Genomic DNA, 17,310 nt, shown 5'->3' with positions numbered 1-17,310 from the left:
CTATTAGAGTTTTTATTATCTTCGTGGATTTGCAAAAAAAAAATTCCAAATGTATATATTTGTTTGGCACATAAAGGTGTGCCTTCATTTTGTTTGTACCTAAACAAAGCACGTTTAATAGTTAACATTCTATTTGGATCGCGAGGAAATGTGAGAAAAGAAAACAAAAAAAAAAATAGTTATATTTTTTATTATTATATTTAAATGAATAAAAGATAAAAAGATGTAATTTTTTTATATATTTTGTTTGGATAGAATAAATAAGAAAAAAATAAAATAATTTTTTTATTATATTAAAATAATTTATATTTTTTTCATAAGAATAATTTTAATATTTTTAAATGTAATTTTTTTTTTCACAAAATCTCACAACTTTTTAATGAAAAATAATATTTTTTTACCTCCTCCTTAATCATCCAAACAAATAAAAAAAAATTCTTATTCTCAATATTTTTTTTTTCCTCGCAAAACCGCACCATCCAAACGGAGTGAAAAGTCCTACCTTCTAAAAAAGGCCTGTCCAGTATTTTCGTTTCGCGTCTCTCTCCTTCGATCTCGACTGTTCTTCGTTCGCAGTTTCCAACTTTTTGGTCAAGGTACGCAGCTTACGCTCCTTCTCTCTCTCTCTCTGCTGCTCTTTACTATTTGTAATTCTCTCATATCAATTTTATTTTTATTAGCTCGCATTTTTTTTTGATTTGTAAACAGTTTTAATTACACGGTAATGATTTTAATGCTTAGATCAAGTTCTCTGCAATGGTTGAAATTGTTTGGCTCTGATGAAACCCTAGCATGTTCTTCATATTTCAGAATCATTTCTTAACATGCTTATGCTGAATATGTAGTGTATATGTATAGATTCGTTATATATGCTGCTGTACTGTGTATGTGTATATGATATATAGTGATTTACAAAGGTATATAGTGAAATCTGTAATTCAATTTTTATTGAAATTCTAACGTGATATATGTCGTAGAACAGTGGAATTGCTTTGAACGATGGTGTTCTTCAGAAGCGTTTCTGCGCTTTCTAAGCTACGTTCTCGTGTTGTAAGTTTCATTACTCTCTCTTTTTTATGTTTTTGTAATATCAGGAACAATACATCATTTTACCAGCATGGATCCTTTAGAGTGATTTATTTTTCCTAAAGTGATGTATTGTATGGCTGAGATTCCATGATGATGATCTTAACGTGATTTGATATACGTGAACATTAAATTTCAGTCATACAACACATCACTCTAGCATCACTTTAGGAAAAATCAATCTAGAGGATCATGCTCTCATTTTATGCCCCATTTGTTCCCCGTAAAATAAATTACACCAGAAAATATTTTCCAGAACATACTTTTTACATGAAAAGAAAATTATTTTTTTGTTAAATTACACTTAACTCCTTGAGATTTAACAAGATTACAAGATCTTCCTTGAGGTTTTTGAAATAACCAGTCTCCCTTATTAGACTTGTCGGCTAAACGCTGTAACTAAGTAACGTAATTTGAGCATGAGCGATGCCAAATCACGCTGTTGAGAGTGGATTTGCGAATTGTGTACAAAAAAGGAGCCAAATTTGTGGATTAGTTTGGTCAAATTCAAGAACTCATGAACAAATCTTGATTCCACTGACCATTAGCATCCACGCATAGGGCTCATGATGAGGAAATCATGCCATAACAATGGTTATCAGAATCTCGATCCGAATCGTAGGATCTTACGATTCTACAATTTTAGTTGGGCCAAATGATTTAGATCACATTAGGATCTTAAATTTAGCAGGATCTTAAAATTAATACAATCTTATTCATAAAATCGTGTATAATCGCATACAATCTTGATTCTACTACCATCCCGATTCTATTACCATCCCGATCCTAACAAATATTTTTTTGTCATTATTTATTTTTTATATATGTATGTATATGTGTATATCTATATAAAAAATTTGACTATAAATACTTTTTTCAAATATCTCTTCTAATTGATGTTAACATGAAAGATGCATTATATCAAATTTATCATTTTTCTTTATTTATTTATTTTTTTAAATTGCATAACATATATTATTATTATTGATGAATTTTCATTTTATTTTATATTAAAAGTAGAATCTTACAATCCTTGATCCGATCTACGAGTCCCTTTTAACGATCCTACTTAGGATCCCGATTTTAATAACTTTGGCCATAACACGCTCTCATGTGTGGATGGATGGGAAGCAAGCTGCCATCACTGAGGATTGAATGTGTGACTGGAAGGAAGGAAGGAAAAAGATTCTTTCCATTAGGCTACCTCATGAGTTTTGACAATTTTTGTGCTCTTTTTTCTTTATTATAATTACAACATTCACAAATTGCATTGAAATAATAATAGAATGGGTGAATGATAATGGTGGTAATTGGGTATGGGTTGCTGACGATGGTGAGGATTGGAGTTGAAGGCAATGGTATCATGGTATGGGTATGGATAGATTTTGTGTTGTGAGGTACACACTTTTTTTTTTTGTGAGTTGATGACATGGCAATGAATAATTGGATAATACAACAGTTTAATCGTTTTTATTTATTTTTTAACAAATAGATATTTTTTAGTATTTATCTTATGTAAAGAGGGTAAAAATGGCAATTGAATTGGTGATCCTGGTTTTTTTATCATTGTCCCTAATGAAGTTTGTATGGATTGGGAATCTTCTGTGTGTTGGTGAACTAGAAGGGAGGTTAGTGTGATTTCAAAAACCTCAGGGAGGTCTCTGCAGCTGTCATAAACTCCAGTGTAATTCATCCTTACTCTTTTCATTTTTTGGAGTTTGGGTGAAATTCTAGATAACATTTTCAGATAGAATTTTGCAGTAGTAGAAAGACAACAATTAATTCATATTTATTAGTCTAATTATAATTTGATTCAATTAAATGAACAATGAAATGTGAGTTTAGATTGGGTGCGCAAGTCAGGTGTTGTTTTGTCATGTTAAACCACTATGTGTTGAACCTGGTTTGGTTCTACATTTTGACAAAGAAATAGAGAAGATTACTTCTTGTGATGGGCGGGTGTTGCGAACTTAGGCTCTTTATTGAGATTGAACAGTGAACTTTGAGCAATTGCATAGAGGCAAACAGAGATTTCAGATAATTGTGGGGAGAGAGAGAGAGAGAGAGAGTCTGGCAAATGTCCAGTGGCATCAAAGGGGAAGAGGTTGGTCCTCATTTATTTCACATCAGACCCCCGCCCTCGTCTCTCTCTGCCAGCAACTTTAGAGTCAAAGAGTGCCATAACTTCTTAGGAAATAGCTTACCTTTAGAATTCAGTAAGTCAATTTCAGCTACACATTGTAAAATCTTTCTACCCAATAAAATATTTCCTAAGCTTATGTGTAGGCAAACAATAAAAAATGCAGACAAGACAATATTTTTAGGAATTTTTACACTGAAATAAGTGGAGTGTTGCTATGGAATTTGGAAGTTTTTGATTGTTATTCAGATTGATTGCTAGTTTATACTTTTCCTTTATATATTGATTTCATGTGCAGTTAAGTATTATTATTTTTCTATGAGGTAATTTTATATTCTCTGTTTTACCTTTTTTTTTTTATTGGATGTGTTTCTTTTTTATTTTTACAGGTTCAACAATCAAGTTTTAACAACTCTGTACGATGGCTTCAAATACAAACCTCTTCTGATCTTGTAAACCTCCACCACCCCTATATCTCTCGTAAAAATATTAACAAATTATTTGATGTTTATGTTACAGATATACTTAAAAATTACTATTGTGCATTTTGCCAGTCTATGTTTTTTGAATTAACATGCTTTCTGTCCAGAATGTGTCTATCTTCTTTTTAGTTTCAGAGATTCTAGAAAACTAGAGAAGCCTAGTGAAAAATAAGAGGAAAAAAATACTAGGATATCATATTTCTAAGAATTTTGCACTGAGTATGCTTGGCAGGGATTAATGTTAATAATTTTTTATTCTACGTAAAATTCACTATTCTTTGGTCTTTCTCATCTAATTTTTTCATACCATGTAGGACCTTCATTCTCAGCTGAAGGAATTAATTCCAGAACAACAGGTACATTCTACTAGGTTTGATATTTGTATTGATAATAGAGGAATTATTTTATTTAATTTCTTATCCTGATTTGACATCTGGGTGCTGAACGCAATCAGATTTCTTTTTCATGTCTCTTCTATTGCAAGTTTCATTTTTGAATTCCAATTGGTTCAGTTTCTTATGTATTTAATATGTGCACTCATGTCTCTGTTGTTGGGTCATTGTTACATTCTTTGTTCGATCAGTTGAACCATGCCTTAGTAAGAGGGAAGGGGTGTTGAAATGCAAATTATTCTACATAGTTGCAAGTGGGATTGTGTTTCTTAGCGAGGAGCTGCCTAATTTCCTACCCTCTTTATTTGGTATCATGATTAGAATAAGTTGCTGAATGTTGACATGGAAAGTTGCACCCCTTTTTATGGTTGATCTCAGCTGTACTTGGAGTCCTAGACATTCTGCATTGTTGTGACTGTGAATTGTACAATTCAAAGATTAAAAGTGTGGTCTTTTGACAATTTTGGTTAAGATATAGGTAACAATTATATATATTTAATTTCTGAGTAGAACCTGATTATCTTGTTCAATTTTGTTGCAGGAGCGCCTGAAGAAACTGAAGTCTGAGCATGGAAAGGTTCAACTGGGGAACATTACAGTTGATATGGTAAAGATGCCGTTTGCTATTGCTCCCTCCTTTGTCTTATATCAATAGTAGAGTGGATGGTTAAACTTTTCTGTAATTATGTTGGCTTCCAATTTTTGAACAATTCGTGATTTTAGTTTGTAGCTTCTAATTGTATTTCTATGTTACTATTTGAAAGGTACTTGGTGGAATGAGAGGAATGACAGGTTTGCTGTGGGAAACCTCATTACTTGACGCTGAGGAGGTATGTGCTCAATTTTCCCTTAGTATTATGAGATTTTATGTGGTAAGTTTTATGTCTATTTTTTTTTTTGTAGCAGTATTTGTATGCATGAACACAGATTAGTCATTAATAAGCGACTCCATTACATGATGAAAGGTTTAGTGATTTATATCTGAAAGCTTCGCCTCTCTCTCTCTCTCTCTCTCTCTCTCTCTCTCTCTCTCTCTCTCTCTAACCAGGGCATACGCTTTCGGAATTTGTCAATACCTGAATGTCAGAAGAAGTTACCAGCGGCAAAGCCTGGTGGAGAGCCATTGCCTGAGGGTCTCCTTTGGCTCCTTTTAACAGGAAAGGTAGGTAGTCTTGGTCTTTAAGATAAGAAGACACCCAAAGTTATTTGTACAGTGGGAATTAGAGGATGACAAGGACTGTAAAGATACTTGAACTTCCTTTTATTTGGGTGCCTTTTGGTAGAATTTTACCCGTTTACTCTTATTCTTACATAATTATGCTCACTGCCTCCCCTTCCGGGCCATGTGCAGGTACCAAATAAAGAGCAAGTAGATGCATTATCCAAGGAATTACGAAGCCGTGCCACAGTTCCAGGTTCTCTGGCTTTCAATTTTGTGTTTAAATGTTTATAACTCAATTACCTGTGGTAAAGTGTGTTTAAGAACTTTCATTCATATGATTTGTCTAGCCAACCCCAATAGCTGGAATCAGTTAGCGTGAGTTCCATAAATATAGTCTGTTTCTTATCAGCCTTCGTTGATTTTACCTTTATAGGTGTTTTTTAGCCGACCCCATTTGATGGGACTTAAGACTTAGTTTGGTTTGGTTTGGTTTAGGTGTTTTTTAAAGGAAACCTAACTTGATATTTCACTTCCCTTTCTATGGTAGTTGATTGTTCAACCTATTTATTTTCTTAAATAGATAATATAAGAGAGCTCCATGGTAGTTTTGCCGGAGCTATTTTTCCTTATTTTGGTCTTTAAAGTCTTCCAATTCAAAATGTTTACATGCCCTGACTGGAGGTTTAAATCCAGCTATCAACCTGAATCCTTGCTCCTTGTTCTAGTCTCCTTATCAACATAACAGGTGTTTATTAACTTCTTGTTGTGGTTGCAGATCATGTGTACAAAGCTATTGATGCCCTTCCTGTTTCAGCTCATCCAATGACCCAGTTTGCAATGGGTGTCATGGCTCTTCAGGTTGATAGATGGACTTTTTGAACCTTTTTTTCCCCATTTCCAGCCATAATTCTGTTTTAATGGTACAATCAATTGCCGAAAATGTTAATTAATCCATTTGTGCAATTGTTCATTGTTTGTGCTTGTGGTGAACTATTTATGTGATTTGACGAGTTGTGTTGTCCATGATAAAGTCATTTGGCCTCTCCAGCATTATATATTGCTACATGCAGAACTGAAACTATAAAAATGAGCTAAGTTGATTTTTTGTTCTCTTTTGGAATAGAGTGCATTGTTTACTGGATTGTTTTTTTGTTATCAATGATTAAGTAAACATACACAAATCATTCAAAACTATGTTCTCTGGGATAAGTTAGTGGTTCAGTTTTCATTGCTAATTGATTAGGTAAGTTGCAACTTGGGGTGGACTTTAGTGGGTGGGATACCCAGCATTTTAGCTGGTTTGGAATGGGATAAATTCATTATTTCAACAAAACATCCTCAAATTTAAATTCTCTCAAGAAACTTGACGTTAAGATGACTATGTCTAATAAGTGGTTTATAAGCAAGGGATTGTAGACTTTTGGAGTCTTTTAGAAGAATTGGTACTTTGTGATTATAGTCTAAAGCAAAGCAGGAATATCTTATTCTGGGATTTCAATGCAAAGTGTTAATAGACTGATCCTTGCCCTGAAGACAATATGGTCAATGACTTGGCAAATTATAATGGGTAGAATATGGACCAGCTCTGTTCATGGCATGTCATGTCCAGTTTTAGCTAGTGGACAGCCTATTGCCCGCTGATTCGCTGAGGCAGGCTGTCTGACTCAAGGGCATGCTGAGGAGAATGTGGCATCAATGTAGGGGACTAGCTTGTTTGTATTGGTGGTGAAAAGGTGAGGGTCCAGAGGACATGAAATCTTTTTGGATATCCCCTGATGTCCTGTCTACCTGTAGGTCGTTGAAGTATTTTTAGGGTAGGGGTATATGGATGCTCCAAAGAGGTTTTCACTTCACTGAATATAGGTCAGGGACATGCATACAGAGGTTTTAGTGGTGTATGTGCAAAAATATGCATGGCATTTGCGTTACTGTTTTATGTAATGAAAAAATCTCCAAATTTTTATGAAAGAATGTTGAAATTTCTCTTATGATTATGGTTCATTTCTAGGTAAAGAAAAGCCAAAATCCTAGGTTTCTCTTAATTTACTAGATGACTTAATGATCTCATCAAAAGCTCATTTAAAATTGAGCGAAGCAAGGAACAAATGAACATGTTTACTCAAAAGTTTTGGTGTGTTTTTGTGCGCGCTTTTAGATATAAATTCAATGCAATGGCTTATCATCTTTCAGGTACAGAGTGAATTCCAGAAGGCATATGAGAAGGGGATCCATAAATCAAAGTAATTTTCTCTTAAGAAGATCTTTGCTGACAATTTTCCCTTCCCTTGTTGTCCAAGGACTGAAGATTCTTCTGCTTTCAGGTACTGGGAGCCAACATATGAGGACTCTCTTAGTTTGATTGCTCAACTACCAATAGTAGCTGCTTATGTCTATCGCAGGTTAGTAAAGTAAATATCAGCTCGTTCTTAATATTATTTTTTGCTATTGCTTTTTGACAAGTTTTTGGGTGATATTGAATCAGTTATAAATTTTTTTCATTTTCTTTTTTTTCATAAATAATTTTTTTTCATACTTGCTGAATGTACTATATATAAGTCCACAAATGAGTAATTTGTGGACAAAGTTGTATTAAATTCTTTCTTTATAAGTGGCTTATCTATTAATATCTTTGCAACATTATCACAGCATTCTCTGTGTGTGTGTGCTTGTGCGTGTGTGTGTGTTCATGTGTGCCTGTAGCTTGCATGCTTGCAGCTCTTTTCCATGCTTAATTAATTCGGTCTAAGTGCCTGTTGATGCATTTTATGTTTATGTGACTTGAATCGTTTTGGATTGACTCCTTCCTTTGTTTATGTAGGATTTACAAGAATGGGCAAGTTATACCCAAGGATGATTCCCTAGATTACGGTGGAAATTTTGCCCACATGCTTGGATTTGATAGTCCTGACATGAAGGAGCTTATGAGGCTTTATGTCACCATTCACACGTGGGTTTATACTATTTGCAGTCTGCTATGATAGTATTTATTATAGTAGTGCAGAGTTATATGATTAATTTTGAAATTTGGGAAAATATATGCAAACTTCGTAGAGAGGAGTATAATACCCTTCAATTAACAATACTTTGATATGTAACAGGGTGGGTAGATGAGTTATTCTAAATTTTACTAAAATTCTATGCACATAAAGAGGAATGTAGTTGATAATTTCTCCAATCAGCATATGATGAATATGTATTTCATGATGTGTTGCAGTGACCATGAAGGTGGGAATGTTAGTGCTCACACTGGTCATCTAGTAAGTTGCTTTGGTTATTTATTGTAGCTATCTTAATGCCAGAATTTTTTAATTCTACCTGTTGTATTTAAGTTCTATTCCGAAGTCGCATGCTAAGAATTCTGGATGCGACTATTGAATCTGTTAGATGCTGACGTGTGTGCTCCCTGTTCATTGGTGCCATGGTCAATTCAGGTAGCTAGTGCCCTTTCAGATCCTTACCTTTCATTTGCAGCTGCATTAAATGGTTTGGCTGGACCACTCCATGGCTTGGCTAATCAGGTATTATATCTTTTTTTGTTACATTGCTTGTTTTCTGTTTTCTATTTGTTTTAGAAGAATTTGCTGCTGATATTTGGATTGATGTTAAGGCTGCTACCTGTGTGGACGTGAATACTAATTAACATGATAATTTGCTAGAAGTTGTGATGAATGAAATTCACACCTCATTAAAACACATCAATTTTTATGCTCCTATTGGTTCACAGTAAACTAAATTGAATAAGAATCCTAGAATAACAAAAAAAGTCATGCCTTTTGGGGACAAATCCTTAGAACACCTTATGAGAATAAAAACTGTAATGCAGCTCTAATTAGTGATATGGGATGACTAGTTAGTTCAAAGCATGTCTACCATGTCATCATCATTAAGTTTGATGCATTGTGACTAAGTGAATAATTCCAATCATAAGATAGCCTTATTTATACATGAGTTTTCCAAGTCTATGAGATTGAGTTTTGCATTTGTTTGAAAATGGTGGGTCATTGTTTGAAATTTTCAAAATAAAGTGTTTTGTGTGTATGTTAAAATCTGTGTTTTGTTTGAGTCAAAATGGTATTTGCATTACGTGATTTTTGTTTTGGAATGAAAGACTGACATGGTAAGACAGAGACATGAGCAAGTATACTCTTATCTCTACAATTAACATGTTGCTTGTATGAATGGAAATATTTAGAAATGATTCGGAAACATAAGGTAAGCAAGAAAAAAGTTTGGAAATGTGTGAAAATATTTGGAATCAATAACTAAGGTCTAAATAATTGTTTATACATGCTTAACTAAACCAAACTAAGCCTTATGTCCCAATCAAGTGAGGTTAGCTACACAAATATGTTTTTGCCAGTCTGCTCTATCAAGGGCTATATACTCTATTAAATTATTAAATTCATTTTTTCATCCTACCGCATCCAATGTCAGTTTAGGTCTCCCCCCTTAGCATTTTCATTTATGGTAATCATATAACTCTTCATTGTCGTTGCATCTATAGGTTTTCATTGTATATAACATGTTCTCTCTCAACTTATCTTCAATTAGTGTTACTCTTACCATTTTATGAATATATTAATTTCTAGGGTAAATTATGATAGTAGTCCCTATACTTTGGTCCTTGTGTCATTTTAGTCCCTGTAATGTAATTTCAATTGGCTTGACTTTGACCATGAATTTATGACTTTGTCTCAATTTGGTCCAATTGATTATAATTCTTTAACATTTTTTAATAAAAAAATACGTATATAAGTGGCATGTGCCATAATTTTAAGGGCAAAAATATAAACTTACTCAATTCAGTGAATTAATTTCAACCAATTCAATGATGATTTTCCGTCAAAAACACTACTGGCATTATCAATTGGACCAAATTGATACAAAATTTAAAATTAAGGGTCAAATTTGAGCCAATTGAAAATTTAGGGACCAAAATGGCAGAAGGAGCAAAATGTAGGGACAATTGGTGTAATTTGTCCTAATTTCTAATTGTATTTTTTTCAGTTTTACCACATGTCAAATAGGATTTGCAAAATTATCTAAAATAATAATAATTATGATATTAATAGTGAACAAAGGTATGGTTCCCAAGATGTGAGAGGTTCTTTGTACACACATGCTTCTTTCTTTCTTTTCTTCTCTCTCTCTCTCTCTCTCTAGCAAAGTTAAGAGAAGGTTCAATAAAGGTCAATAAATATTAGAAAGAAACTCATAAACAAAAAAGTTTAAATGGTTAGTTGGGGAGACAGGGGTTAATAGGAAATAGTAGTAGGGGGGGGGGGGGGGGGAAGTAATGGTGATAATTGATTGATCAAATTTTCGGTGTGCTAGTGAATAACATAGATAACTTGCAAAGATGAGACTTGGCACTGATGTGGGTTCAGTCAAAGTCTCTCTGACGCTGTTAGTAAAAATGGTGAAAGAAAAAGAAGGATAAAAGGGTGTATCACAAAGTCTCTTGGATGCTGAAGTCAGTAAAAATAGTGAAGGAAAAAAGAATTATGGATGAAAGGGTGTATCACAATTTGTGTCAAGCTGCTGCTTCTTCTGGTCTTGCTTTTATATAGGAGGTTAGATCTGTTATATTGGGGATTTTGATACCTTAATTCTAGTTGACTTATCTACCTTAATCACCTTACTGATTTTTGCCTGATTTCAGGGAATTTTGGGTGTGATTCGCTAGATGTTTTGTTATCCTTTTTTTCTTAGACCTCTGGCTGATCTTCCATCTTGGTCGCTTCTTGATCAATGCTCAATTGTATGGATGGAAGATCAGCCAAGGGTCCAAGAAAGGAAGGATAACCTAACATCTCTCGAATAAGTTGTAGAATCCACCTAAAGCAGGCATAAATTAGTAATGTTGATAATGTGGCTAGAATTAAGAGAGAACAATCCTCTATATAACACATCTAACCTCCATACAAGCTCAAGAATAGAAAAAGAAGGTAGACACAATTGTGGTACACCCTTTGATTCTTACTTTTTTCTCCTTTGCCATTTTTACTAAACTTGAGCGTCTGAGAGTTTGACCAACACCACACTAGCCTAAAGTCTCATCTTTGTACGTCGTCGTCTCATCTTTGTACGTCGTCCGTTTTGTTCACTACCACACCGGAAAACTGATCCATTAATACTCCCTCTGTCCCATTTTTTTAGTCCTTTTTCCTATTTTAGTATGTCCCAAAATAGTAGTCCTGTTTGAAAATAATTTTTTTTTAGTTTTCCAAAATTACTCTTTTTAAATGGCTAGAAATATTTTAAAAATTGAAAAAGAGAAGGGTATTATTGGAATAAGTGCGCTAAAATTTGAATTCAAATATAATGATTACATGTCCCCTAAAAAAGTTAGAATTTTCCGAAAAGGACTACTAAAATAGGACGGAGGGAGGGAGTAATACTAATGAATAAAAAAAACTACCTAGAATAACAAAGAAAGTGAATAAGTAATATAATAACAAAGAGCCATGATGACAGAAACTGTACACCATAACCTGTCCTGTTGTATCCCTTTTTTTTATCCTATTCCTGCCTTAATCTTCTGACTTAACTATTTACATGTTTAATTGTGTTGTGAATATTTGATATTTCAACTTTAGAGTCAGTTTTAAAATGACACTCATCAATGCTTGATGTAGTATGGCATAATAATTTATTCTTCATATATGCTTACAGACAGTGGATTGATGGCTGTATGCACTATGTGATTGAATAACCTAGTGTTACATGATGAATCCAAAAAAGGATGCTTACAGCAATGCAAGGGGGTTAAGTTTCTACAATTAGGCTACTTTGTGCATGTGTTTATACATGATTTCAAGGTTGATATTTTGCTTTATGTTTTGGTACCACATAATAAGGTTGGATGAGAGTGATTCTGTGTGCTTATCTTATCGATATGTATGTTAATGATGTGATGGGATTATGTTGAATTTCAACGGGTAATCAGCCTATTGATTGTTCTCTTCATCTTTGTCTCTAAGCCTTGTCTCAAGTCTCAACTAGTTGGAAATAATAAGCTATATTATTTTTCCTTTTCTTTTCCTTTTTAACTTTTCTCCATTTTATCGTGTTATTCATGTAAGGTTTGATTCTTTCATTTAGTTATTTGTTTTAGCTAAGAAATCCAGTAATTAAATTTTAATCATGCTACATTCCATCAGTTTATCTAATTTTATTGGTTTTTAACATTGATGGATATGAATTTCTTCGTCATTTGGCTATATTCAATATGTGTCCCTTGGATTTGATTGTGTTCTTAATTTATGGTTGCCAAATGAATTGCTTACATTGGTCTTATTTTCAATGTAATGTGGTTACAGGAAGTTCTGCTATGGATCAAATCTGTGGTAGAGGAGTGTGGTGAGAACATAACCACGGACCAGTTGAAAGACTATGTTTGGAAAACACTGAACAGTGGAAAGGTAACATGATAAATTATGCTAAATATTTCCATGGACATTATTGCCAAGAAGTTCATTGGTATACACGTCATTTTTGTATTTCCTTGTTTTATTGTAAATGATTGAAGTGTACGATTGAAATGAAACTCTGAACCATTGAATTAATTCCTGAATTTGATTTTTTTTGGTAACATTAGTTTCTGTCACTAAATTCTTAATTGAGTTCGCACTCCGATTTGGATCTTTCTGTCTGACTCCTTTTTGGCTGGTGGTTTAAGCTGGAACAACCATTGTGGGTTTTTCCTTTTTAGGATTCCACTAGCTCAATTAGTAACCGTTGCTTCCTTCTGGATGTCTTTTCTTTTCTCAATATTATCATTGTGGCCAAAAGGCAGGCATAGAGCAGGTCGTGTTAGACAGACAGTGATCGGGTCAAATCTCAACTGTTTAAATAATTATTAAAAGTTTATCTAGTACAGATCAATTGGCCCAATCAAAACTATAATAGAATAGTGATTGTCTCAACTTAGGCACAGCTTAGGCATGCTACCTGCTTCTCATAAGACCATATAATTAGTTGAATATTACTCAATTTAGTTTAAGCCTATAAAGTTTTACAAGTAGTCCATTTACAAAATTGTAAGAACCCACAGAAGAGACTATTTTTTGTTTGCTCTAACAAAATTTTGTTGCTTTAGCAAAAAAAAAAAATTCTTTTAATATGACTTCACGTTCATCAAGTAGATTATATTCTTTGTTTGTTTAAAAAAAATGTTAACATGTTGTTACCATTAACTTTTTAACATGAGAACTGATTGAGTTTTGTGAGGGTCATTACATGAAGTATTAAATTTTGAAAAACAACTCTTGTACAAAGTGAGTTAACTAAAATTTTAGATAAGAATAATGCTATATGCTCCAATTAGTGTACTAACTAATATACAAACAGATGATGTGATATAATTTTAGAGGTTGCAGAAATTTAATGTATAAAGAGAAATAGAGAATTGTATTATTGATTGATGAATTGATACATTTTTTGTCTATTACAAATGGTTCCTTATATAGATGTAGGTGTAGTGGATGGTGTGTAGTGGATGGTGATAGTGGTGTAGTGGGTTAGGTTTAGTGGAGTAGGTGAGGTGGTAGTGGTGTAGTGGGTTAGGTTTAGTGGAGTAGGTGAGGTGGTAGTGGTGGTAGGTGATGGTAAATTCTAACAGAGGTTTTGGGTATTTGTAATTTGTATAATAAGTGGAGTCAATAATAACGTCATAACACTAGTTGGTACACTAATTGGTGCATGTAGTATCACCGTTTAGATAATGGTTGATTGAGTTTGAGTTTAACTAAAACAACTCTTATACAAGATAAGGCTTGTGAAAATTCATGAGGTCCAAAAAATTTTAGTAGATAAGCCATATATAAAACAACGGAAAGCCTATGGTGTGCACCCTCTTAGGGGTGCATACCATATGCACCTAACCAGAAATTAGTGTAATTTTACCACAAAATTTCATAACATTAATCACAAAATGTGTAACCTCACCACAAATTAGCGTAACAAAATGTCTAAAATTTTGTGGTTCATGTAACGAAAGTTTGTCGTTTGGTTGCAACATTTTTTGTTACGCCAATTTGTGGTTAGATTACGCATTTTGTGGTTGATATTACGAAATTTTGTGGTGAAGTTACTCCAATTTATGGTAGGGTGCATATGGTATGCACCTCAAAAGGGGTGCATATCATAGAGTTTTCCATAAAAAATTTTTCAAATTTTTGGAGGGACCTGCTTCCCAATAAACTTGTCGTCTTGTCGTTAACATTCTTGAACTGATAAGCTGTTACTAGTTTGACCTCTTATGTCTCTTTTCCATTTTGATGTCTTCGTCAATATTTTCCATCCATTATCTTCTGTCCTTGGTAGTCAGTTTTGCCTCCCTGCTTGAATTCTGTGTCCAAACCATTTATTTTTTTATTCTTTAGCTAAAAAGGAGCTTTTGGTTTAGTAATATCATTATCATCCCAGTTTAATTTGGAACATTGGAACATTGTTAGCAGTATAGGCATACTAAGCTGTAACTGTTTCTCTCTAATTTTTGTCATTTGTTTTTAAAAATTAAAATTTCAGGTTGTTCCTGGATTTGGACATGGGGTTTTGCGTAATACAGATCCAAGATACTTGTGTCAGAGGGAGTTTGCATTGAAGCATCTGCCTGATGATCCACTGTTTCAACTGGTTATTACTTAAACCCGTTGATCAATTGAGAATTGGCTCTTGGGGAGCAAAAACGTGTAGACTGCCATCTGGTTCATTTAGCGATCTAACCTAGGTTTTTAATTTTATAGGTGTCAAAGCTTTTTGAAGTGGTGCCTCCTATCCTTACTGAACTTGGCAAGGTAACTCGCTTGTCTCTATATTCTCTATATTATTGAAGAGAAGATTATTTGAACTGAACTGGAATGATATATAAGATATGCACCCCTAAACTCCCCGAACGCACAACATTTAATTTGGTTTCCGGGCAAGTGTAGGAGCTAAAATTTCTAAAATCGCTCTTGGAGGAGGTAAGAAAACTAAGAAGACAATTATAGTGTTTGAAGGAGGACAAGTCACTGAGCCCTTTGAAAAAGAGGATAAAAATTGGATAAGAAACCCTAGATGGGTCTTATTAGAAAGATATCAGTGACAAAAATCATTTGTTAGATGTTTATAAATTATTTCTTTACATTTTAAAAAAAAAAATTTGACCAGCCTCCCACCTTACTCAAGGGAGTCAAATGAACTGGTCAATGATATCTTGACAGTTCATGTTGCACTATCATGTTTATATCATCCATGCTGGGTTGGAATCTTTTGTTTTCAATTTAGCTATGATCTCCAAAAAAATTCCCAAAAATTATTGTTGATCTTATTTTATTGATCTATCATCATTTTCCAATAATTTGAACATATAGTTAACTTTGTATGTTTTGGGGATTTTTTGGATGCTTGTAGGTGAAGAACCCTTGGCCCAATGTTGATGCCCACAGTGGGGTGTTGCTGAACCATTATGGTTTAACTGAAGCCAGGTCTGTTTTTTGTTCTGTATTTGATTTTTTTAGAATTTATTTAGATTAGCTGTGACTGTTTTGAAAAGATAATAACACCCTCCAAATTAAACCATGTACAGATACTATACTGTTCTTTTCGGTGTATCAAGGTCTATTGGGATCTGCTCTCAGGTTCTCTCTCCTGCATTATAAACCTTTTTTTAACTGATCTTTTATTGTTTTCTCGATCTTATCTGACTTGTTCTTCTGTCGTTTTAGCTAATATGGGACCGAGCTCTTGGGTTGCCACTGGAGAGGCCGAAGAGTGTTACAATGGAATGGCTTGAAAATTACTGCAAGAAATCAGCTTAATCTCCATTACTTCACGAGGATAGAATGCTGTATCGATTTTTCTCAATAATGGGGAATGGTGAGGATTCGGTGTAAGTTGGGACCTTTTATTGGACTGACTGTCATTTGCGGCCGGCATTTGGATTGTTTATAGCTGCTGGATCATTTTCCCCAAAATTTTAATTTTTAGTTATATTTGCATTTCTTATTCGGGTGATTTTGCTATAGCGCTCTCATTACGAGTGCAGATGTAACATATAGGAATTTAAGAAGTTTTTCACATTTTAACCTCGATTCTAGCAAGATTTGAATCCTCAACCTCTCATATGAGAGGGTTGTGGCAATGCCATTGGGTTTGAAGCTTTTGGCCATGAGTTTTAACTTGTACAAGAGAGAACTCAAAACAAAAGCTAATAGCACCCACATAACCTCTTAGAATATTCTACTTTTTTGGACCTCTACCAATACATTTTAAATTTTGCAAATTGTTTTTTGAACATCCCACTTAATACCAAAATTATTCTTCTCTTTATCAAACCCTAATGCTATGCCTACCACCTCCAGTTTTGATCACCTTTCGTTGTCCTCAAGCTCCACTTGTCTCTTCAACCCTCTACCTTCCTAAATCCTTCCCATTTCCATTTTACCATTGCTAGTTGATCTCTTTCACTCTCTCTAGTTCGTTTGGGGTTTGCAGTTGGAAGGCACCAGAAGGCGAGAAGGGTGGGGTGGCATTGAAGAATGAGGTGATTGCGGTGGGAGGGGTTGGGAAGAGTGGCTGAAGGAAGTTGCGGACATACAGGAGAGGTTGGAGAGGGGTTGGGGCCAATAGCAGCTCAAAGTTTTTTGAGACTTTAGGCTAAACAATAAAATGAGGCTTTATTTTAATGGGTCTTCGAAAATATGAGGTATTTATGAATAAGAATTTTAAAAAAATTTATTGGGGGCCTTAGACAATATTGTAAGTAGCTTAATGGTTGATTCACCTCAGTTAGAGTGGTGGGTGGAGTTGGGGATGCTGGGGAAGGGTGTCATGAGTTGGTGTTGGGGGTAGGGGCTTAAAAATAAATAAATTAGGGTGCTGTTAGTAGCAGTCCAAATGTTTCCCCAACACTTGGGCTTATGGCCATGTTTGATTCACAACACTAATAGTGAGGTATTAATAATCCTATTAAATTAGTGTGGTATTAGTTATCCCACCCCTACCCCATTACTAATAATCCTACAAATTTGTTGGATTAATTATCCATTGGATTAATAATCC

The 17,310-nt window shown here is 34.1% G+C and overlaps 1 protein-coding gene across 3 annotated transcripts; it reads left to right on the top strand.

Annotated features, from left to right (window-relative positions):
• Nucleotides 1–449: 449 nt before the first annotated feature.
• ATCS (Citrate synthase family protein) lies at nt 450–16,334 on the top strand. 3 transcript variants are annotated; one of them, XM_028256515.2, is made up of 20 exons: nt 450–596; nt 983–1,050; nt 3,616–3,678; nt 4,023–4,064; nt 4,642–4,707; nt 4,865–4,930; nt 5,149–5,262; nt 5,452–5,515; nt 6,038–6,120; nt 7,453–7,502; nt 7,584–7,661; nt 8,081–8,209; nt 8,477–8,519; nt 8,694–8,780; nt 12,585–12,686; nt 14,794–14,901; nt 15,012–15,062; nt 15,661–15,734; nt 15,836–15,887; nt 15,975–16,334. In XM_028256515.2, the coding sequence occupies exons 2-20, from the start codon at nt 1,000–1,002 to the stop codon at nt 16,065–16,067; spliced, it is 1,416 nt and encodes a 471-aa protein (XP_028112316.1). In that variant the 5' UTR covers nt 450–596; nt 983–999; the 3' UTR covers nt 16,068–16,334. The 3 variants fall into 3 exon arrangements, with proteins under 3 accessions (XP_028112316.1, XP_082772249.1, XP_082772250.1); XM_082916123.1 differs by having other exon boundaries at nt 487–596; nt 978–1,050; XM_082916124.1 differs by lacking the exon at nt 450–596 and adding an exon at nt 617–721.
• Nucleotides 16,335–17,310: the final 976 nt, after the last annotated feature.

Source organism: Camellia sinensis, chromosome 2 (assembly GCF_055761805.1).
Source record: "Camellia sinensis isolate YWXY chromosome 2, ASM5576180v1, whole genome shotgun sequence".
In the NCBI taxonomy this organism is placed as follows: domain Eukaryota; kingdom Viridiplantae; phylum Streptophyta; class Magnoliopsida; order Ericales; family Theaceae; genus Camellia; species Camellia sinensis.
This window is presented reverse-complemented; position numbering and strand designations above follow the sequence as displayed.

What these genes read in the sequence shown, in the direction of transcription:
- ATCS (XM_028256515.2), top strand. Translation starts at nt 1,000, where the DNA reads ATGGTGTTCTTCAGAAGCGTTTCTGCGCTTTCTAAGCTACGTTCTCGT. An exon ending in TACAAACCTCTTCTGATCTT is followed by an intron (nt 3,679 to 4,022) that starts GTAAACCTCCAC and finishes CATACCATGTAG; the next exon opens with GACCTTCATTCTCAGCTGAA. An exon ending in TCCTTACTGAACTTGGCAAG is followed by an intron (nt 15,063 to 15,660) that starts GTAACTCGCTTG and finishes GGATGCTTGTAG; the next exon opens with GTGAAGAACCCTTGGCCCAA.